Source organism: Amphibalanus amphitrite, unplaced genomic scaffold (genome assembly GCF_019059575.1).
Source record: "Amphibalanus amphitrite isolate SeventyFive unplaced genomic scaffold, NRLGWU_Aamphi_draft 000300F_arrow, whole genome shotgun sequence".
Lineage (NCBI taxonomy): Eukaryota > Metazoa > Arthropoda > Thecostraca > Balanomorpha > Balanidae > Amphibalanus > Amphibalanus amphitrite.
The window spans coordinates 524,976-547,853 of record NW_024881795.1 but is presented as its reverse complement, the minus strand read 5'-3'; the positions used below and the strand labels follow the sequence as shown (position 1 = coordinate 547,853).

Here is a 22,878-nt window from a genome sequence, read left to right as displayed (position 1 = left end):
GGAATGCGTCTGTTCGAGCTTCTTGAACTCTGAGAAGCCCTTAACTGTCATCCTGCTGTCATAAACCCGTTTCGGAGCATCGTGAATAGGTCACCTTTAAAATAGTGCCTTTCGTTTTTACGACTTTCGATCCTCTCAATCCACAAGGTTTTTATCATTGGTCAAAGTTTTTTCCCTGTTTTTGGAAGGCATACTAAACGACTAGCTAAAGGTCATGCCTGAACGCTTTCATTGCTGTTCCATATCGTTCTATTCCAGACAAAAAAACAAACAAAACAAAACTGTTCTAAATTTAGGTCAAACTTTGTTATGTTCTGGAAATGCGTGAAGGACAGCAGTGCTCAATACTTGAGTGTGACGTCTAATACCATATGAAATTCGGTGGGATTATCATTCGATATGAGACTTGGCCTCCGTGCCTTATAAGAAGTGTATTACTCAATTTTTGCGGCTATCACATACAGTTTACAGCATATTCACTTGTAATTTATCCATCAGAATGGGTGGAGCGTTTTCGTCCTCAATAACTTTCTTCACAAGCATACGCGGGCATCGTCATCCTATTCGTGTTAAATCATGTATTTCCTCTTGCAGTTCTACCGTTGGCTGATTGTATCATTATATTATGCATCTTCCCAGGATTGTAGATGTAGCGTTGCACGTTGGAAGTTAGACCAAGTCGTGACATGGTTATTCAACATTCATCTGCTTCAGTATGCTGTGTGTATTTCCTTTTAGCCGCCAAAGTAGTGCGCTTTTGTCCTGTTACTGTTACCCTGACGATTGTGTCTATGCAGATACCCTGCATTTACTCCGAGGCATGTTGCACGGGGATACTTTGAATCCATGCCCATCGTATAATTACCCACAAGTTACCACTAAACTAACATATTAGGCTTGTTCTTACATGTGCCTATACCGAAAAGTTAGCTGAAAAGTGAGGCATCGTTTTGGTGCATCCAATGACTAGCTTTGTCTTCTTTAGCGTCATTTATTCTTTGCAGCAAAGTGGCTGGTGACCTTGCGGTTGCTATTATGCCCCACTGCAATGGCGTTGTGAAATTCGCGGATGATATGAACAGAAAGAGCTACCCAAACTACGGCTCATTTGAGTTGTCCCAGTTGTAAGTTTTTTGCATTTGGTTTTTATCATGAATTCCCATATCTGGTATACGGTTACGTTTGATTTTGAATAATCGTGACTGAAGTATTATAGTTAGTTGGTGCTGGGCAAACATATCTTCCACTTCAAGCAAAATTTTATGCGAGTTTTTAATGATAGTCTGGTCAAAGCAGCAAATATGTGATGGTGATGGTCTATGATGAGAGTGACTGGTTGGAAAGGCCGATGATATTAGCAGCTGAGCAGCAATGTTCAAATGAAGCATCAACCATCTACCGACAGGACGGTTGTAGATTTATTAAAATTTTATGCATCTTACTGTATGCCTAATTGCCTATCCATGACTCGTCCATGCAATGCGATAGTGTTGACCATGCAATGCATGTGGTAAAGGGCAATATGTACGGTGATGGTGCCTGTCTGATGCGTATGATGAAAGGCTCCTAGAGTTTTAGATGCATGGTATGCGAGGTGGTCGCACCTTGTCATGCTGCATAGAGGCTAAAAACGGTTCGGCTTCGAGCCTGTCCCCCCCCCCCCGTTCGTGAACTGTCAGACCTCTTTGAGGGACAGTTATCATATTCGATCTTGAATGATCGCTGAATCATTAGACGTAGAAAATGATTGGACTTTTCTTAAACGTACCTATCCAGCAATGGCTTGTCATAACATTTTTTACTGTCGAGGGGCTTTTAAATTTTTGTTCTCTTTACAGCCATGAATTCAATTAAAGGAAACTTTATTTTGCAGCCAATTTGTAGGATGGGTTATGCGGCCTAGAAACAAACAAACAAGTCTCTCTCAGGCAATTATTGTCACGCTATTAGTCTCTGTTTCGATGATTTCTCAATAGCAGCATCTAACCTGTCGGATGTCTGATCACTATAACTGACCTCTTTTGACCTTTAACGAACTCTATTGACTTTTGTTGACCTTTGCTGATCTCTACTGACCCTTGATTACCTCTGTCAACTTCTTCATACCACCTTATCTAGGCTCTATTGACCTCCTTCGCCCTTTGCCTACCTCGCTTGACCTTCAGTGACCTCTGCTGACCTCCAACTGACCTCGTCTGACCCCTCAGCCCGGCGTCGCGCGCCGCGGGCGTTTTGACCTTCAGTGACCTCTGCTGACCCCAACTGACCTCGTCTGACCCCTCAGCCCGGCGTCGCGCGCCGCGGGCGGTACCAATGCCGGTCCCGGCGGCATTCAGTCCGGCATTGCCGACGACCAGTCCAAGGACTTTGACTTTGAGAAGACGGAGATGAAGTACGACAGTACGGGCATGTTCCACTGGTGTCCTGCCAGACCCATGGAGGACTGCATGCTGGTACGTGCAGATGTCAGTAGGTATGTGTGGCTGCTTCTTGAGGGCATGGGGGGGGGGCTAGTTATCGTTGGTACTGACGTCCGAGATCGAAATGGTATGGTCTGGCTTGGACCTATAAAGCACTCGAGAGTCGAGTTGTAACCTTAAGCTTTTATTCCTGTGATATTTACTCTGAATGCATAAAGTCGGAAATGAGAAAAAATTCGTAGGTAATTGATTGTCTAATGTCTATTGCTCATGCTAACTCATAAAACACATGCTTTGGAAATGAAATGTCACTCAATTTCGCCGAAACAGTAGCCAAAAAGGTTAATTCCGGCAGCATCATTCCGCCATGCACTGCACCCCTGACGAACGTTTCCCACTATGTGAATATGACGTCATTTACCACTGACGTCATTCACCACTGACGTCACGTATTTGTGACGTCACAGGACCGTAACCAGGCGGCCATGACGGTTCTCAATGGACACGTCGTTGTGTGCCTGTTCGCCGACCCGGACTCGCCGCTTATTGGTAAGTACTGATTACCTACCCAGGAGTTAGAAGTGTTAGGCACACATATAACGGTTCTTTCATATTCAGGCTTATTATTCATTATAGCTTCTACACATAATGGAAACGTAATGGTGAAGAAGCACGCAGCTTAGAAGACCCCTAATCAACGGAAAGGACCCGTTTGTCCCGATGCTTTTTTATTAAAATGCAAAAGACATTCGATAAGCCTGGCGAACTATAGAGCCTGACAGGTAGACTGTGCCGCACGAGCCCCGTGTGTTGCGGTCTAGTCTACCTACGTGTTGTCCGACAAATTGGAGCCAAGGAACTTCAGTAAAACTCTCCGTATCGTTCAACGATTGTTTTGCGAGTCATTAGCAACTTTTGTCGTTAAATATCCTGACCATATTCCACTCAAATTTGCAGTATCGCATCGTTATTCGTCGTTATTACTGGGCAGAACATTTAGTTCTGTAAACAAATCTGAGAGAAGATATCAGGTTTGGGAACAACTCTTATCTTTCTGCCCTCAGGCCTGCGTAACTTGGTGATGCCGCTGCGTGCCTCAAATTTCCACTACCACGAGCTGAAACACGTGGTCATCGTGGGATCGGTGGACTACGTGCGCCGAGACTGGAAAAACCTGCAGAACCTGCCCAAGCTATCCATCCTCAACGTGAGTGCTCGTATATTATCCTCCGTTGTTATCCATACCAACCGAAACGGAAACCTGCCAGGATATTTTGTTGACATCTTGCCACGTCTTCATTACGTCATACCCTTCCAAGGCTTTGGCTTATTGTGTCTATCATTGTATTGTGTTTTACTCATTACTGAGCTGGATGATTCTTCTCAGTGACTTTGTTTCCCAACGAGGGACCCACTGACACTCTGTTGTTGACAGAGCTGGCCTGTCCAGCTGTACTGTTGTTACCTAGCGCGCCCACTTTGATGACACATTCTTCACTGACATTTCATTGTTGACAGGGTTCTCCGTTGAGTCGCGCCGATCTACGGGCAGTCAACGTCAACCTCTGTGACATGTGTGTCATTCTGTCGGCAAAGGTGAGAGAAGAATCGTTACCAGGGATTGTTTGGAGATGCTCACCAAAAGAACAGGGATGGTAACACGTAACTACTCGGTGGCCATTGGGCACAACAAATATTGCTCTGGGCTATTCACTATTCAGGTTTGTTGTTTATTGCATCTTTGACGCACACAAAAATAAAACGAAAGCTGTAGCGCCGATTCACGGATAACGATTTCCTTTTAAAAACTGATTCGTCCGACCTAAAGAATTACCATCAGTTGACCGTGTCTGTCTGATGTCTCGTCAGGTGCCTGGCCACGACGACCCGACTCTGGCCGACAAGGAGGCTATCCTGGCCTCCCTCAACATCAAGGCCATGACGTTCGACGACACCATCGGCGTCCTTAGCCAAAGTGAGTCCGGTGCTGATTGTCCGTCAAGCAACCGTCAGCAGCTCGTTGAATTGTTCGTTTTTTTTTTTTTTGGTAAATGGTGGAACCTAGTTGATATTAGCAGTTTTCACGACGGCCATCTGGTGCACATTTGGTGCAGGTTAGGTGCAGATTGGTCAAATCAGGTTCAGTGTGTCTCTTAGCAGCTATCAGCTAAGGTTGCATTAATTGCTTATATGCCTGCTTTGTCATATTATCAGAGAGTACCATCATTAAAACACTGAAATCCATTCATAAAATGAAGATATTTGCTGTAGAAGAGATTAGGTGCAGATTTGGTCAAATTATGTGCATTCGCCGGATAGCCCGTCGTGAAAACGGCTATTTCCAAGCAGTAAATTGCAGGCTGACTCAGTGTTCTCGAAAGGATATTATCACAGTTGGTAGGTTCAATTTGAAGGTCATTTTATTTTAATTGCCAAAGCGAGGTTTTCATTGGGCGTGATTGAACTGTTGTTCGAAAAAATTTACCTAGATTGAAAAAGCTTAACTTTTGTCTCTGATTTCTCGCCAGGTCCGATGGCCGGAAGTCAGACTCCTCTCGGCAGTCCAATTGTGCTCCAGAGGAGAGGTTCGGTGTTCGGGGCCAACGTGCCCATGATCACAGAGCTCGTCAACGATTCAAACGTCCAGGTGAGCAGATTAGTCTTCTGATGATCAGCTTCGATCATTCCTGTAATGGACCGATCAGTCACTCTAACGTTCACGTTAGCTGATCTGTCATTCTAAATCATGAGCTAGGTGGTGAGTTTAAATTGTGGGTTGATTGCTCTCAGCATGTCGGTGGGTTGATCAGCAACTTCAAAAGCATGCTAGTTCTGGTCGCGGCTCGTCCAGCCTGTTGCTTCGATGATGTGCATTTATTAGACATCCACATAAACTTGTCCTTTATGACTGTTTTAGGGACTATGCTTCTCTTATCGCGTCTTGTCTAGCTGTTGTCACACTGTGTCCGACTATTAACTCGCCTTGTCTAACCCTTCCCCTTATGTGACACCCTCTGACTGACCCCTCCACCCCCAGTTCCTGGACCAGGATGACGATGACGACCCCGACACGGAGCTGTACCTCACCCAGCCGTTCGCCTGTGGCACGGCCTTCGCCGTCAGCGTGCTGGACTCACTCATGTCTACGGTCAGTCTCAGTTTCATTTTGTGTTAGCTTTTGGACATTTCGACCGAAAACGGCTATTTCATGCCCACGTGGTAGGTTTACATACATAATGGGGCAATTATGTGGCCCCATGGAAAAATAATGGGTTACTAACGGGCCAAGGAACTATTTGAGGTTAACCTTTGCAATTTCTACATATCTTAGTCTTACCATACGACCTACTACACTACCCCTTAGGATCCGCTCATGTTTGTCTGAAAACAAAATTTCCAGGCCGTAAGTATTTCTATTTTCTAACCGCTGTCGTTCGCTTTTTCAGACGTATTTCAACCAGAACGCGTTGACGCTGATCAGGTCCCTGATCACTGGAGGGGCCACACCAGAGCTGGAGCTGATCCTGGCAGAGGGCGCCGGCCTGCGTGGAGGCTACAGGTCAGATGGGGTCGGATAGAGGCTACAGGTCAGGTAGGGTCGGTCAGAGGCTACAGGTCAGTGGGGGCTAGGTAGAGGTTACAGGTCAGTCAGTCGGGTAGAGGCTACAGGTCAGTCAGTCAGTCGGATAGAGCCTATAGGTCAGTCTGAGTCGGTCGAATAGAGGCTACAGGTCAGGATTATTCCGCATAAGCTGCCACTATTCTGACTGTTTTTCCTGCCTAGCACGCACAAATTATCACAGCTATGCATATTACGAACTGTCATCCGAAAGCCGTCATATCTGACTTGATCAACTGATCGCTCGCCTTCCAAGTCTGTTTCGATAATTGTTGATTATCCATGACAGATTGACAGGTATTGCTTCGACAAATCGTTTCTGATATTCCAGCTTCTATCACACAGACCCTTCTAGACCCTTCTATAAGGGTCTTCTGCCTTCTCTCCCACATATTCCTTCCCTTTCCTTTCGCCCGCTACTCGCTCTTCCTCCTCCCAAGCTCACATCCCCCTCTCTCTTTGACAGCACCCCGGAGACGCTGGGTAACCGCGACCGGTGCCGGGTGGGCCAGATCAGCCTCTACGACGGACCCCTCGCCCACTTCGGCGAGGGAGGTCACTATGGTGACCTGTTCGTGGCCTCGCTGAAGCAGTACGGCATGCTCTGCATCGGCCTCTATCGGTGAGATTTATAGCGTTTGTTGGACTTTGTTTGTTTATTGGGGCTTAAGGGCGCGCCGACTACAAGGTCATTTTGCGCCCATAACTATATAAAAGTAAAGCAAGTAAGTCACAAGAAAACCGACGTAATAAAAGGCTTAAAAAAGCCTAAAAGCTGGTTAAAAAGAGCAAAGAAGGGTAAAATACTCCAAGCGTATCGTAAAAGACAGCTGACTAGGCGTAAGGACTTGTTGGACTGAAGTCGTGTCTATTCTGTGGTGCGTTTTGCTGTGGGATGGTAATTATGATATGGGATATGCATTAAGAGCAATAAGCAATGGCATTGTGATATGCATAGCGAATGCAATAGGTATTGTGGGGATTGCTGAGCCGATATACCCAAAACGGAAGACAATTTATTTATTTATTTTGTCTCGAGCGTTTGGGCTTCTTAGTGAGGAGCAGAATCTGTTGCGACCAGTGAAATTGGTATTGAATGTGTATCGGGTCTATTGGTGAAATGACGTCAGTGATGTCTGCTTCGAGTAACTAGTCTTATGACGACCCAGTGGCGACGTTGCTCATGAAAAATGCATTACCTTATGGCATTATGGCTGGTAACAACGTCTCAGGAAGGATAGTTGGTGAATCCTGGTGATATTGTCCTATGTTTGCCCTCAGGTTCCGTGACACCAACAGTTCACCAGACGCGTCCACCAAACGCTATGTCATCACCAACCCGCCGGGCGACTTTGCGCTGCTGCCCACTGATCAGGTAAAAAATAGAGACAGAAAATAGGTATAAGAACGGAAAAACGAACAGGCGACATACAGAAAGACACACGGATAGACAGACAGGACGACCGATAGAAAGAGACAGACACATACGAGCACGCCCAGTTACAGAAGACAAACACCTAACACAAACACGGCTTGATAGTCAGTCAATGTCTATCAGACCTACAAACATAGTCACACAAGTCACAGTCACGTTTAGGAATGCAAGGAAGGCAGGAAAATCCCATTCAGCTCATCTACATCTATGTAGACGCCTGTATGACACTTCGAGAGCTTCTACCCAGAGGACAGGAGTCCGGCGCATAAAGTGTTTGTCAATTCGATTGGCAGAGTTGGAGACGACATTCATCCAAGCATGGCCTTTGCTGTGCCGTTGGGCATCGTTGAAAGGCTTAGTGATTAGTGCTTGACATGGCATTGTCACTTAGGTGGTCTAAGGCCTGGAACGCGATGGACATTTTCTGACACTATTCAGGGCATGTAATGTCGAGAATGCTAAAAGTGATTGTCTCATGTCGATTTTGTTTAGACGTCTATAGCGTGCTCTTATGTTTGAGTGTGTGTACGTGTGTTGTTTTTCAGAAATGTCTAACTGTGCGTTCCGTTTTGTGTCGCCTATGTATGATGTGTACGTTTGAATGCTACGATGATTGACTTGATTGATCGATTGTCAACAAGTCATTCTTTTCGACCTTGTTCTAGGAGGTTATTTCAACAAAATATGGGCAGCAATGAGTTTTCACATTATTATCGCAAAGTAAATTGGGGGCCCCCGCAACTCTCACAACTGACCTCATTCGCAAGTTGACAGCTATATCGTTTATCATTGCGCAAAGCGAATGTTATCTAAGACAGTATGTACGTAATTTGTCATCTTAATTGCAAGTTTTCAAATACATTTGGCTAAAAGGCTACCTCAGTTAATTACGTTGTAAAAATAAAAGTAATTTAAGTAACTGCATTTCCGTGATCATAAACTATCACTGTCAATAAAGGGCTTAGCTTATAGGTATGAGATGAATTAGTGACTCAAAAAATACTTCAGGTATTTATTGCACAGCTTTCAATTTTTTTTTCAAGGCTTCTTACTCGACTCATGGACAATCTTCACAATCTTCATCTAGTTTTCAGTCGAGCTTCAAAATTTGGAAATCTAGTTAGGCAATCAGTCGAATCCTTTCCGCAAACCGAAGTGCCTTACCTCCCAGTAGTTGCTGCTCTCTGCGTTTTTGTGACGTCCTTTCGTGACGTCATTGGTCCGTGCTCGGTCTGTCGGTGACTGACCAACGCGCATGTGCAGGTGTTCGTTATTCAAGCTTTCAACCCGCCCGATTCTCCGTACTGAGATAACTGACGACTCGAGAGCTCAGGCGCTGGTTTAGAGCCGGCGAGCGTGAGTATGAGGCGTGTGATCTGTCCCGTCTTGCCTGGGGTGTGTGACGTGCATTTTCTCTCAGCCGATTTTGTTCGTGAGGTCTCGTGATTAACATTGAGATGTGCGTGCTGCGTCGATCTGTTCTTGCCTGAGGTTTGTATTTTGGGTTTGTGTTTAACCTGGGGTGCCACGCTGTGAATTAACACTCACTTGCACAAACTCACTGCCCGCTGAGGCTTTATTTTTTATAGAGTGATCTAGGCCTTCGATTATCTAAGGGCCGATGACATTGTTAGCCAGATACATAGACGATTTAACCTTGATTTCATTAACCTTCTGGGTACGCAATGTATCCATGGAATAGCTTTCAGTTTCGCAGCCATTCGTTTCGCGATGATCATTCGACACTCATTAGGGAGTTGTTTCCATCCGCCATCCACTAACACACTCGGGAGTTTGTGAGTTTGTTTACCGCACCGGGTGCACTGAGTGACATTGCTGTGGTGCCGCACTCTTCCCTGAAACTCATCGACACTCCCGTGGGTGCCTTTGTATGCTGAGTGCCTGGGATTCCCCGGCACTCCCGCGGGTGCCGTGAGTGCAGTGAGATTACTGTGTACTGGGTGCCACGCACTGCCCTGGAACTCCCCGGCACTCCCGTGGGTGTGCACCGAGTGCCGAGTGATCATTGTGTTGGGTGCCGCCGCCTTCACAGCCTGCCCGAGCCAGTGCCGAGTCGAGCTTGACGTTCTTACCTACCGGGTGATCATTTTTGAATGATACAAAAACATTTGTTAATATCAGCCATGGCCCATGTGTTAAGCTGGATAGTTAAACCAAACACACCCATCGAATACGTACGGTGGGACATTTTATCTGGAACACACAGTCAGTCATTAATGTCAATAGCCAGCTTAGAGGAGGTGCCCAAAGTATGCACCCCTCGCGGACCGCCGACCAGCTGAGCTCCGCTCGCTGCCGGGTTTGTCTGACCATTTTCTGCTGATTATCGCCGTCCCATGCTCCGGGTAAAGTCTCCTTCTATCACTATTAGATGTGCAATTGTCTTCGGCTCACATCTGACCACACCTGTCATTAAGTGAGGTCAGACACTCAAGTAGTCACGAGAAGTCCGGGCTGTAAGACGGGCGGTCGTGCTCGCTTATTCGCAAGCTGCAGGCTTACCAGCTTTGGGGCACGGGAACTCAATGACAGGCGCGGATGTGTGTGGAGAAGCACACTCTTGTTGAAAAGAGTGTCGGAGACGCGTGAATTAGTCATACAAAGCCGGCCAAACGACAGGTTACAGCATTCTCTAGAAGGCCGTACCGTCCCCGGGTCCGCCAAACCAGTGCACTCGAACGCACTTTCATCAACAATGTCCACTTCGGAATTTTTGTTATTCTTAGTGTCTCCGTGCACTCCAAGATCCTTTGCAGGTTCCAGGAAGCCCGTATAATCGTGCTATTGCCTTTGCACATGCGCCATGAACTAAAATTTGTTGTGTTGCAAAGCCATCCAGCTGAGATATTGCATCGTTACACTAAGATGTCCAAAAAGGGTATGCTATAAAACGGATGGTATTTACCGTACCTTAGGACGGACTTGGACAATGTTGATAAAAAACAAAATGTCCAAATGTCCCTCATGTAAACCAGCACGTGAAATCAAAATATCTTGTCCTATCTTTGCACGTGGCGACTTTCTTTTTGTATCATTCAAAAATGATCACCCGGTACATCTGTCGAGTTGAGTTTTCAGTTCGACTTTCAGGTGCCTGACAAGCAGCAACAACAGCCTCCTAACTGCGAACAAATCAGCGTTTACAATGCTCAGTGTAAACTCTCCCCTCGCCCCGCACCTTAGGTCCATTCATTCCTCGTTGACCTCTGGTATTCTAACTTACTATTTGAGTAGGATTTGTATCTTCCAAGACTCCTTTCACGTTCAGTAACCATGCTGATTGCTGACCTTCGGTGACCAAGTGGCCCCATGTTTGTTAATTGGGGCTTTAGGGCGCGCCGACTACTTAGGTCATTTTGCGCCCATAACGTCGTTTTAATAAAACAAGTGTGTCAAAAGAGAGAACCTTCTAGATACGAAGACTTAAAAGTAAATGACTCGATTTAAAAGAGCAAGGTAAGATAAGGCAGCGCAAGAGTGTCGTCCTAGACAACTGACTAGATGTAAGGACTAGAGAGGACTAGTTGGATTTAATGTCAGGTCGAGTAAATCACTTGGAAGTTGATCGAACGGATAAAGGAGAAAATGTTGCCGGATAAAACCCAGGGTGAGTCGTCACCCAGAAGGTGGCGGATAGTGGTATCCGGAGCGATGCGCCCGAGATAGCGTGTCCGGTTCGGTTCAGCGAGAGGACAAGATAAAAGCACGTGAGAGACAGTGAGAGGCACGGCACACCGACTGCATGTGGGTTGTTCCTCTCCACGGAGGAGATAGCCATGAGTCGCGTACGTATGACCAATACGTAATCTGCAGAGGGCCACTTCCTGGTGCCTGTTGCTTTGGAAGCAAGACTGCCAGGGCTCCAAGGTAGGCTTTACGCTCCGCAGCTTCCCAGATCCTTGGAGATGCCACTCTGCCTGCCAGCTTGACATCGTGAAGGTTTGGATGGCTGGGTAAAAATCACGAGCCGGCAGGGGCAAACGCCGAAGGCATGGAGCCGCGGCCGCGCGTCTCGCGGCCGCGTCGGCGAGCTCATTGCCAGTTATACCCACATGGCTTGGAATCCAGCAAAACTTAATAGTTTTGCCTGACTGCTCCACCGACGTGAGCCGAGATAAAATGTCTTGGACTATCGGATTGTCTGGGTTAAACCTCCGTATAGCCAGCAGGCTGCTGAGAGAATCCGATAAAATGAGGTAAGACAAGTTGTCAGACACCTCGATAAAACACAACGCCTTCTCGATTGCAACGAGCTCGGATGAGAAAACGGAGGCAGAGGAAGGCAATGAAAAAGTGCGCGTGTCGCGACCAGCCACGAAAGCGCAGCCGACGCCGTCCTCCGTTTTCGAGCCGTCTGTAAACACCGAGATAAAACCGTCGTATGACGCAATGTGTTCCAATGTCCGAGCTCGTTGCACACATGGCGGCAGGTCGTCCTTCTTGACCTCAGAGAGCGTGAGGTCTACTTGCGCTGGAGCGTATTTCCATGGAGGAGAGGGCGTACCCCACGTACGTCGCACTTCACGGAACTCTATGTTGACTGTAGAAAAGTGCTCTTTTATGCGCAATCCGAAGGAGACCGATTGTCGCACTCTGTCAAGACGATTAAAATCAGGAGAAAAGACGTACGGATACGTCGGATGTCCTGGGAACTGGCGGAGTTTCAGTGCGTACCTCATCCCCAGCATCTGACGGCGGAGAGATAGTGGCGGTTCGTGTGCCTCGGCGAGGAGGCTGCTCTTGGGCGACGTGCGGAATGCACCTGTGGCAACACGTAGCGCCGCGTGGTGCACGGAGTCAAGAGCCTTTTTACTGGATTCGCTGGCAGAGTCGTAAACAAAGCATGCGTAATCCAGTTTCGATCGGACGATCGACCGATATAAAAGAAGGAGCGTCCTGCGGTCCGCGCCATAAGATGTGCGGGCGACACATTTTAAAACGTTCAGGGATTTAAAACATCGTTCCCGAAGCGTTCTAAAATGTTCTCTATACGTCAAACGACTGTCAAAAAATATCCCAAGAAACTTTGCCACCGGCCGAGTAGGAATCACCTGTCCACGGAGCTTGATTCCCAAGGCTAAGTCGTCGCAGCGGCGGCGGCAAAAGTGCATAGCGACGGTCTTAGTTGTTGAAAAACGAAGGCCGTTGTCGTCGCTCCACCTCTCTAGACGGGTTACAGCGAGCTGCAACTGTCTGGCAACGTGACGGGCGGTCGTGGCAGAAAGCCAGATCGCGAAATCATCGACAAATAGCGATCTGCCGATGGATGGTGCAAGTTTGTCGCCAATATCATTGATCGCCACAGCGAACAGCGCCACACTGAGAACTCCGCCTTGGGGAACCCCGTTCTCTTGCGTAAAACTGCTCGAAAGACAACTGCCAACTCGGACTTTGAACCGACGACCCGATAAAAAGTTCTTGATAAAGAGGCCCATCCGGCCGCGTATGCCGTACTTGTGTACTTTGGAAAGTATTCTGTGTCGTAACACTGTATCATAGGCCGCCTCAATATCAAAGAACAGTGCTCCAAGGTGCTTCTTTGCAGTAAAACAGGTGCGTATCTCGGTGTCGAGGGCTAAAATGTGGTCAACAGGGCTGCGGTGCCTTCTAAAACCGCACTGGGCGTTTGTAAAAACACCGTGATGTTCCAGAAACCAGCTAAGACGCACATTGACCATCTTCTCCATCAGCTTTGAAAGCGATGATGTGAGAGAGATGGGCCGATAGTGGAGAGGGTCATGTCCCGACTTGCCAGCCTTCAAGATAGGAATGATAGTGGCTTCCCGCCAGGTCTCAGGGAAAGTGCCAGTCTCCCACAGCGAATTGAAAGTTGCTAGCAGCGCCTCGAGGGCAACTGCCGGGAGATGACGGAGCATGTCGTTGTGGACAGCATCCGGACCTTCTGAGACGCTGCGCAACGAGCTGATGGCAGACGTGAGTTCAGCCATAGAGAAAGGCTCGTTGTACACCAAATTTTCAGCTGTGCTGAAGTCCACGGCGGCTGGTGCAGGTCGTGAGGACGGCTCTACTCGGCAGCGCTGATAGAGTGCACGGCCTATCGTCTCTGCGACGTCTGAAGGGTGAGATATGTCCGTGTTGTTCACTCTTAAAACCGGAAGCGGAACAGAGCTGAACCGGCCTTCAATGCGCTTCATGCGTGCCCATATTTGGGTCGTAGGAGTAAAACGGTTTAAGGAACTTACGTAAGTGCGCCATGAAACAGCCTTTGCCTCTTTTAAAACGCGACGGGCAAAAGCCCGCGCTTTCTTAAAAGCGATGAGGTTCTCAGTAGTACTACTCCGGTCAAACTTTCTAAAAGCGCGCTTCCTGGCACGAATCGCATCTCCGCATTCCTTGGTCCACCACGGGACCGGAGGACGACGAGGCTGACTCGACGTCTTGGGTATGCACCCGTTTGCGGAGTCAATGAGTAAACATGTAAAATCCTCTGTAGACATCACAGAGGCGTCGGCTCTGGATAAAACAGAGGCCTCTACAGCGGCCTGGAATTCGCCCCAGTCGGCTTTCCGAACATTCCACCTAGGTGGACGGTTGCCTGACACTGGGGACTCCTGGTGCTCCAGCCACACTGGGAAGTGGTCGCTCCCGAGTGGGTCGTCATGGACGGACCAGGTAAAAAGCTGAGCTAGCCGCGGACTGACTAAGCTCAGGTCCAGAGCCGATGTTTGACCGGAGGGTGTTGTAAAATGGGTGCGCTGTCCTGTATTTAAAATACACAGCGCCTCATCGCGGATAAAGGATTCTAAAAGTCGACCACGAGTGCCAGTCGTGTCGCATCCCCACGCCAGGCTATGGGCATTAAAATCGCCGACTACCAGGACCGGAGGTGGAAGCTCATCGACGAGTCGATGCAGCTCAGCCACCGGGAGCGCTATACCTGGTGGAAGGTATAAAGAGCATACAGTTAGTTCCCGGTGGTTGAAATCAACTCTGGCGGCCACCGCCTGCAGGGGAGTCTGCAGCGGCACCTGGCGCGCAGGTACGCTGTGGTGAACCGCCAGAAGCACACCTCCATGGGCAATGGTCAGGGTGTCCAGGTCTCTTCTAAAAACAGAGTAGCCCTTGATGGCAAAGGTAACGTTTGGCGCTAGCTTGGTCTCCTGGAGGCCTAAAACAAGGGGTGTGCGCCAACGGATAAGAGACTGTAGGTCCTGGTAGTTGGCCCGGAGGCCTCTACAGTTCCACTGTAGAATAAAAGGCGTAGTTAAAAAGGCGCAGAAAGGGCACGTATAACATGAGGCAAAGGCGCACACAGATACCTGACTGACCACAAAAAAGGTAAAAAGCACCGAGAGAAATGCACCTGGTAAAAAAGCGCAATAGCGCGAGAGAGATAAAAGGATAAAAGAGGAGATGACTAGACTGAAAGACTAGACTAGGTCCTCTAACTCCGAGGAGGCGCTCCCCCCGTAACAGATACGGGGATGCCCCGAGCCCTCTCGGTGTAGCCTCCCTTCAGCAGAGGCAGATCGGGCGTGGCTCGAGCCCTGCTGGGGCTTTTTCGCCCGGGGGGCGTCACCCTCCGAGGGCGACCAGCTCGGGGGCGTCTGCCGCTTGGCGAGGCGCCCTGGAGCCGCGGAAGGCTGTTGCCGCCCCGACGGGGATGTCGAGGCGGCGGCCTGTGTCCTCGACACAGGCGTCTCTGGCAGCGGCGGTGGTGGCCGCCGCTGCGGAGGTGGAGGCGGCGGCGGGGGACCCATGATGGGCCGAGTCCCCGCCTGAGGGGTCTCCGGGGTGTCAGCGGCGACAGCCGCATTGGCACTCCCGGAGGCGGAGGCGGCAACAGAGGCCTCCTTAGCCTCGATGGCCTTTTGAACGAGGCGAGCCCTCCTCGCCTCTCGTGCCCTCCTCTCCTCCTCTCCCCGCCGCAGAGCCTCCTGCACCGCCGTGGGCGGTCGGGGGCGGGGCGGGGTGGATGGCGCCTTACCCTGCGCCGGGGGGCGCCGACCACCCTGTCGGCGCTGGACGACGGTCCAATCGTCTCCTTCACCGCTCGCAGCTGGAGCGGGACTGGGTGGACCCCACACTGACTCTTGAGCAGTCTGCTCTGTGTCACTCGGCGGCGCACCAGGCGCCGAAGAGTCCGCGGAGTCACCAGTGGCTACGACAGTGAGGCCAAATCTTTTGAGAAGCTGCACGAGCTGTGCCACGCTCATCTGGGAGGCATCGGTAGCGTTTGTCACTTTCACCTTCTGGGCATACGAGGTCTTCGGGTGATTTTGGTTATATACCTCCCGGGCCTCTTTGAATGACAGATTCCTGGTAGCCTTGATGGTGTTGATCTCCTTCTCCTTGACGTATGTAGGGCAGGACCTGTCATACGCGGAGTGCGGTTTCTGCCCCTCTCCGCAGTTGACGCATCGAGGGGTCTCCGAGTCGCACGTATCGTCAGTGTGGTCCTGAGAAGCGCACTTGGAGCATGTGGGTCTACCCCGGCAGTTGTCCTTCGTGTGGCCGAACCTCTGGCACCGATAGCAGCGCATGGGTGCCGGGACGTATGGGCGCACGCGGACCTTGATGTACCCCACACGGACCTCGTTCGGCATGTCGGTGGTGTCAAATGTCAGAATGATGTTATTTGTCGGGACCGTGCCTCTTCGCGTGAGGATGCGGCGGGCGGCTGTCACGCCGTACTCCGAGAGCCCGTCCGCTATGTCCTCGTCACTCACGTTCCTCAAGTCGAAGCAGTTTATGACTCCTCGAGAGGAGTTCTTGGAGCGGTGTGGCTCCACCGTCAGCGGCAAAGAAACGAGCTTCCGACCGGAGGCACGTCTTTCCGAGTACACGAATCGAGTGGCAGTTAAGGCATTCGTCGCCTCTTCGCTTTTCCGGAACTCCACCTCAAGTGCTCCGTCCCGCATGCGGTCGCAGCGGACGATGCTGCCAAACCGGTCACAACCGTCCTTTCGCTGGAAGGGCGACAAGGAGCTCAGCTCCCTGTCTGCGCTCCGGAAGATGAGGATTCTGGGATTTTTCGGTCTTTGAACGTGCAACGTTCGCCCGTCGGCCGAGGCCGGCGGGCGAGAATCGGCCGAAGCCGAGGGATTGGTGAGAGAGGGGGAGGAGGGGTTGGTCAAGGTATCCATGCGAGTCTGTTGGTCTCCGCCAGCTCGGCCGCCGACGCTCCGCAACGGCGCCGCTACAAGGCCTGGGACGGCCGAGCTGACTGTACGGGACTTGGCGGCACCTTCCGAGGGGGAGAGAGAGACTCACCACCCCCCACGGTCGGATACCGCCTCCTCCCTTGACGCCTAGCCGAGTCACCGCCAGGGGCAGCGACAGATCAGCCCCACCGACGGAGGACGAGCACAAGTGCCCGAACCCCGCCGGCGACACCTCTCCGACACCACCCCCGGCGGCATCACGACTGGGAATGGCTCCTCAAGTGCGGCGCCCCACTGAGTGTCCCGCCCTTACAGAACTCAGGGCCAAAGAGGCGTGTTGCCCAGCCACCGCGACTGGCTCCGCACGGTGGGGGGCTCAACCTCCAGGATCCCGTTGTCCTGGGGTACGGGTCGGCTCGCCTAGCCTAGTAAAACCGGCTGGTACCCGAGGGGACGCCACTCCCCTTACACTAGCCCAAATCGGCTGTGGTCCTGCGGGTGCAAAAACGACGAAAAAAAGGGGGAAAGGAACCAGAAAGCTGTGATCGAGCGAAACGCGGACATCCGGTGAGAAGCAAAGCAAAAGCAAACAAAGACCGCTCAAGAGAAACAAAACCACGGAAACCAAGAAAAGTCGGGCCGTACCATCTGTCCATCCAGTGATCAAGAGCAAATCGTAAGCAAGCGTGGGTCAAGCTGGGGCCGAGGGGGCGCTACTCCCCTTGCTGGCCGAGGCCAGGGCCGACGCGGGGCGAGGGCCCAAGGAGCCCAGTCCAACAGCGACCCAGGCCACTGCCAACCCCCTGCGGGGCCAATCCAGCAGGCAATCCATCCGGCAACCAAAGCAAGTCCAGGTCAAACGCGCGTCAAGCTGGGGCCGAGGGGGCGCTACTCCCCTTACTGGCCGAAGTCACAGCCGCCGCAAAGCCGGGGCCAGATGACCTCGGCTAAGCAGCAGCTCTGACCACGGTCAGCCCCCTGCGGGGCAAGTGGCCCCAGGCGGCCGAAGTTGGCGTTTTCGGACCTCTGATGACTCCCGCCGACCCTCGTTGACTTACTGTGCCTTATATTGTCCTATTGGTCCTATACCCTGCTGACCCCCCTTACCCCAAGTGACCCAAGGTGACACCCGTTAACCTCTGGTGACCCCCTCGACCTCAAGTGACCCTTTCTGAACTTTGATGATTTCCGCTGTTGACCTCTTTTAACCCCCTGTTCCCTATGGTGACCCCTCAACCCCCGCTGACCTTTGATGACTGAGTGTCTCAGATTGACGTCTTTGACCCCTTGTGACCCCCTCTGACATCTGATGACCTGTGGTGACCCCCTTTCGACCCCTTGCTGACCTCTGGCGACTCCCTCTCACCCCGAATGACCTCTGGTGACTCCCTCCGACTTGCTGATCTCGTGTCTGACGATGACTCCTCTGACATCTGATAACCCCTGACCCCTGTTCACCTCTGATGACCACCCACTGACCTCTGGTGACCTCTACTGACCCCGGTATCCCTTCGTCAGGTGTTTGTGCTGCTCCAGTTCGACCCGGGCATGGAGTACATCCCCAATCGGGGCACCAAGGTCGACCTGAGTCGAGAGGACAAGTCCTGACTGCTGCTTTGCAGTGCGCTCACTGACGGGCCCTACTCGCACATCTAGCCGCTGGTGGCCGCGGCGGCGCCCTCAGCGCCCTCAGCGGGCACCCGCCAGGCTGATGGAATTGTTATCCTGGCTGGCCGCGAGAGTTGGCGTTGGGGCAAAAACAGCGGACGGAAGACGCTGTTGGCTGCAGAGGGCATGAAGATGGACGACTACAGAAGCTGGGACCATTTTCAGTAAGCATTCATCTCGAATGCAGCGAAAGAATGAAGCCGAAGTTACATCTCGCTCATCATCGAACGGGGGTGGGGTGTTTGACTCGGCGTTTGGGTCGGGCCGCTGGGGGCGTCGCCAGGCCACGCGGCTGGAGGGGCTGTCTGTGAGCGCACTGGCACCGCCTCTGTCTGTCGGTGGCGTGGGCATATCAAGGCGGCGGGAGGCCACTCCCGACCTCCCTGGATGCACATTCAGTGCCTGTGGGATGGGCGACACGGTCGCTATGCGCCGGTGGAGTTGACACGAGCGTTTGTTGTGGTTTGGTGATGTTCGTTCGCCCGAGTGCGTGTTGTGTTGTGCCAGGGCCGGATGCTGTTGTGTTGTAAGTGGATAGAGATGTCCAGAGCGTAGGACCGTTGTGCGCGTGCGTCGTCGTCGATTGGTGATTGGCCGTTGCCGCGTTATGTGGTATCACTGCTACGCATATGTTCGCACCACGACTGAACTTTCAGCAAGCACTTCTGCTGAGCACCTGGGAAGGGCGGCGCGGGACGCCACCAGGGCGCACCACGGGATCGGTCCCCAGTCCCCTCGAGTCCCCGCGTGCCACTATGTCCCTCTGCCCTCCGAGCACCGTGAGACGTTCGAATCATTCCACTTCACCCGGCCCGAACCGCCGGGTCTGCGCTCCGCTGCGCTGCGCGCTCCGTGATATCTAGATGTAAGCTACCGTACCGATCGCGTCACCCCACTGTGTGGATGACGTCACTGGCCGCGAGCTGCCTTTTCTCTCTGGAGTGCCGCGTGAAGACGGCGCTCTGAAATCAAACTCACCCTGTGTGGTTTTGTTTGAGACTGTCACTGTTCCTTGAAGTGCGATCTTTCCATTCTTCGATATTATCATCACTTTGACATAAGAAAACACCTTTTGGTATCAGCGTCTTGTTAACCTACGCTGAAAGTGTGGACACTAACTCAGACTTTTGAAACATACAAACACGAAACAAGACTTTTCCAACTCCTACAAACCCGCGTCTAACTCTACAAATATGCCGTATTCTCTGTCTAACCCAAAGCCCGCCTCTGGGTGCCCGTCATTGCCTTGTCTGTGGTTCACTTGTTCGTAGTGAGTCCTGTTCGCCTTCCTGTCTGTACGCAATGCTCCGCGCCAGCCGTTCGCACCGTCGTGTTTCTACCTGTATTACACACTACACATGGGTGGGAAAAAACGATTTTATCTGTCAACGAAGACTGTGTACCTACGGATGCGCGCAGGTCGAGGCGGCGGGAAAAGCAGAGGATGATACGCCAGGAGCGTGGAGAGGCAATGGCGCCCAGGCAGGCGGAAAAACAGAGGATTTGTTGCCGGCGCGCCGCTCTACATGCGTATGTTAATCATTTTATTAATACATTATTTTTAAGCACTAAGCAGATAGCTGTGTTTTGCTCCATGACTGCAGTATGGTATGATCGAGTGTTGAGCTAATTCGCGATGGAAACTAGGTGCGATGGTGGCAGAGCTGGATTGCATGAGGTCACGAGAAGAACCGAGGCGAGCCGCAAAACACGTGACCATCCCTCGGACACGTCGCACAAATCCCTCCAGAGACATTAGCGTAACGACTGAGTCCACCACAGCCGGGTTTCGGCACCGATCATGTATTTACAGACGATTTCAAGTGACCACAAAGTACACACTGATGCCACTGCCATCCTCTATACCTGAAACACAATAATGACCATTAGGTTATCACATTTCGCTGTGCATTACAAATGAAACACAACAACGACCATTAGGTTACCACATTTCGCTGTGCATTACAAACGCACAAGAAACATACCTAGGTACGCACAGTTTGTATTATAATCATTTCAAATACAATTCACCGTTCGTAAAAAAATCACTGACATCCGGCATTAAAGATTCCACCGATATTCCATAACATACGAATGCTGCCGTGAAAAGGAACTCCATAACCATCATTTTAGGGATTTTTATTTATGTTTTGCTATCCAATAACGCAGAATTCCGAGCCGGACACATCCGTGTTTTGTTTATGTTAGGATAGGAACTTGATTTCCCGCAGATAGAATGCTATTCCTGTGATGGATGATGCTATCCTTAGTTACTTAACATTGAGAACGTAAAAAAGATGAAAACGCGACATGAGGGTAAAGAGTTTACTTCCTCAGCCAACCCAGCTCCCATATAGGCCATGTCCCATCTACTCTGAGCATAGAAAAGGGAAAGAACGCGCATTTAGACACCATGGTGTTTAATGTAGGTATGTATATTGTGTTTATCTACGGAGTACAGTAGGTGCTGTAGGTCCTATATTGTGCTGTATTTTAGCCGGTATTCGCCGGAAGACCTCCTCACGGCCATACTACGGACTGCCTCCCAGCCCCGCTCGAGCTCATCGATCCCAACCGGGTCGGTCAATGAAGAGATCCGTGAGTGTGCTTCGATGTGGTCCAGTTTGAAAATGGTACAGAGCAGCCGGAGCCCGCGTCATTCTCAGTCACAGGCAATTGTTGCCTTCATCTTCCAGGGCCCTGTAGAGAGAGCAAATCGAACTGTGCAGGAAAAGCTCACGTGCTGGAGGGCGGATAACACGCCTGCCGACTCCCTGAATCCCGACGGCACGTCTGAGAAGATTGGATGGTGTGATGTAGGCATTGGAGTTAGCGCCACGAGCGTCACCTGGGTAGCGGTGGAGTTTTGCAATGTAGCAACCCTGGATGTTGTTGTCTCGTTTTGTGTTGAACGCGAGAGTGCAAGGAATCGCCGCGTTTAAGGGCTTATGAAAGGGTACAGACATGAGTATTGAGTAGGTACACGAAAAAGGAAGTTGGAAGTAAGACTGATATAAAGACTAAGGATATCACGAAAAAGGAAATTGGAAGTAAGACTGATATAAAGACTAAGGGTACACAACAAAATGGCGACGAGGAACAAAAGTGAGGGACTGCTGCGATGCATGTAAAGGACCACGCCGTTGCGCCAAAATTGTATCAATTTAAGGTTGAGTGCAAATTACGAAAAGCGAAGTGCGCCACATTTCTATTATTGGGAAGACATCGAAAGACTGAAGAGAAATTGAAAATCGGTGAATATGGCTAGTAATCTACCACCACCCATGGGCCTGCAAAAAGGTGAGGAATTTTCCCAGTGGATAAAATCAGTAGAAGTGTACTTGGGTCAGGGTGCCATAAACGTTGTGACACATAAACGTTGTGACACCGGGCCGGAGAAGGTCGCCGCAGTCCTGACAGGCGCAAGGTGCCCCTGAAAGGACTGTGGTGCCCCTGACAGGCCCGCGGTGCCCTTGCTAGGCCTGTGGTGCCCCTTGGCAGGCCTGTGCTGCCCCTAGCGGGCTTGTGGTGCCCCTGCTAGGCCGCTGGTGCCCCTGGGCCCTGGCAGGACTGTGGTGCCCCTGACAAACCTGAAGTGCCCCCCAGTGGCGTAGCCAGAGATCAGCGAAAGGTGGTGCTCGCATGGTGCTCGAGGGGGCGACTTTTTCCCTTGAGAGGGGCGCCATTGTCAGCTAGTGACAGGGGCGTCAGTCTAAAATGTAACGTCATGTTCATCCATGATGTATTAGGTGTTGCAAAATACGAGTGTAAGAACCAGCTTTCGCCGATTTTTCATAAAATCCAATTAATGCAATTTACAGCCCGGTGTTTTTTTATCAAAAAACCTTGATCTTGATAACTTTTAAGTATGATATAGGAAGCGAGCTCGGGCTACAGACATTTTATTCTCAAAATATGCATCCATGCGAATTCGAAGCGGTAAAATGTACGTTGATCGATAGGCACAATCTATATTCTTTGCAAAAAAAAAAAAAAAAAAAAATACAGGCTTACTCACTGATCCAAAGTGACCTGTGGGCTGCAGCCTGTGGTCGACCGGGGTGGCCGTGCTTAGAATCTCAAACCGCACGTATGTAGGATTCACGCTACGACTCATTGCCTAAATTGGGATCAAGGAAAGACTTGAACATTTAAGACCATGAGATCTAAACTCATTGTCATACCAGCAGCGACTGCAGTCAGAGGCGACCGAACGCGATACGTTCTGGATTTTTTCTCCACAAATCACCTTTACAATACGATGTCTAGTGCGTGCAGCCCCTACTTGTGGACATGCATGACTGCCTCCAGTAACTGACTGTCACTAGCCTCCAGAGGGCAAAAACTCCAAAAATTGCAGTTTTAATTAAAAACATTTTTTTTTTCTGCAATAACTTTTGACTCAAGACAGTGACATTTATTTTGCTAGCATCGTCTTCCTCTCGTCGAAACGCGTCGAATGAATTATTCGTTGACCTTGAAAGGTCATTTTGAAAATTTGACCTCATGCCAAGGTCATGACCTGACCGGAAAGGGTCATGCTGCATACGGTCGATCCGTATTGTCGAGCTGAATACATCTGACGTGTTT

The 22,878-nt window shown here is 50.5% G+C and overlaps 1 protein-coding gene across 13 annotated transcripts in view; it reads left to right on the top strand.

Annotated features, from left to right (window-relative positions):
• The window catches only part of LOC122387854 (calcium-activated potassium channel slowpoke-like), a 98,104-nt gene extending 78,241 nt beyond the window's left edge, over positions 1–19,863 (top strand). For 9 of the 13 annotated variants that reach the window (XM_043378431.1, XM_043378428.1, XM_043378432.1 and 6 more), the window contains 11 exons: positions 2,285–2,453; positions 2,888–2,969; positions 3,485–3,627; positions 3,939–4,016; positions 4,290–4,395; positions 4,949–5,067; positions 5,458–5,568; positions 5,867–5,979; positions 6,506–6,661; positions 7,321–7,414; positions 18,139–19,863. In XM_043378431.1, the coding sequence (XP_043234366.1) occupies positions 2,285–2,453; positions 2,888–2,969; positions 3,485–3,627; positions 3,939–4,016; positions 4,290–4,395; positions 4,949–5,067; positions 5,458–5,568; positions 5,867–5,979; positions 6,506–6,661; positions 7,321–7,414; positions 18,139–18,228 (1,261 nt within the window). In that variant the 3' untranslated portion in view covers positions 18,229–19,863. Of the gene's footprint in view, positions 1–2,284; positions 2,454–2,887; positions 2,970–3,484; positions 3,628–3,938; positions 4,017–4,289; positions 4,396–4,948; positions 5,068–5,457; positions 5,569–5,866; positions 5,980–6,505; positions 6,662–7,320; positions 7,415–8,737; positions 8,831–18,138 lie in introns of all 13 variants that reach the window. The other 4 variants (XM_043378434.1, XM_043378433.1, XM_043378425.1 and 1 more) reach the window with 1 other exon arrangement.
• Positions 19,864–22,878: the final 3,015 nt, after the last annotated feature.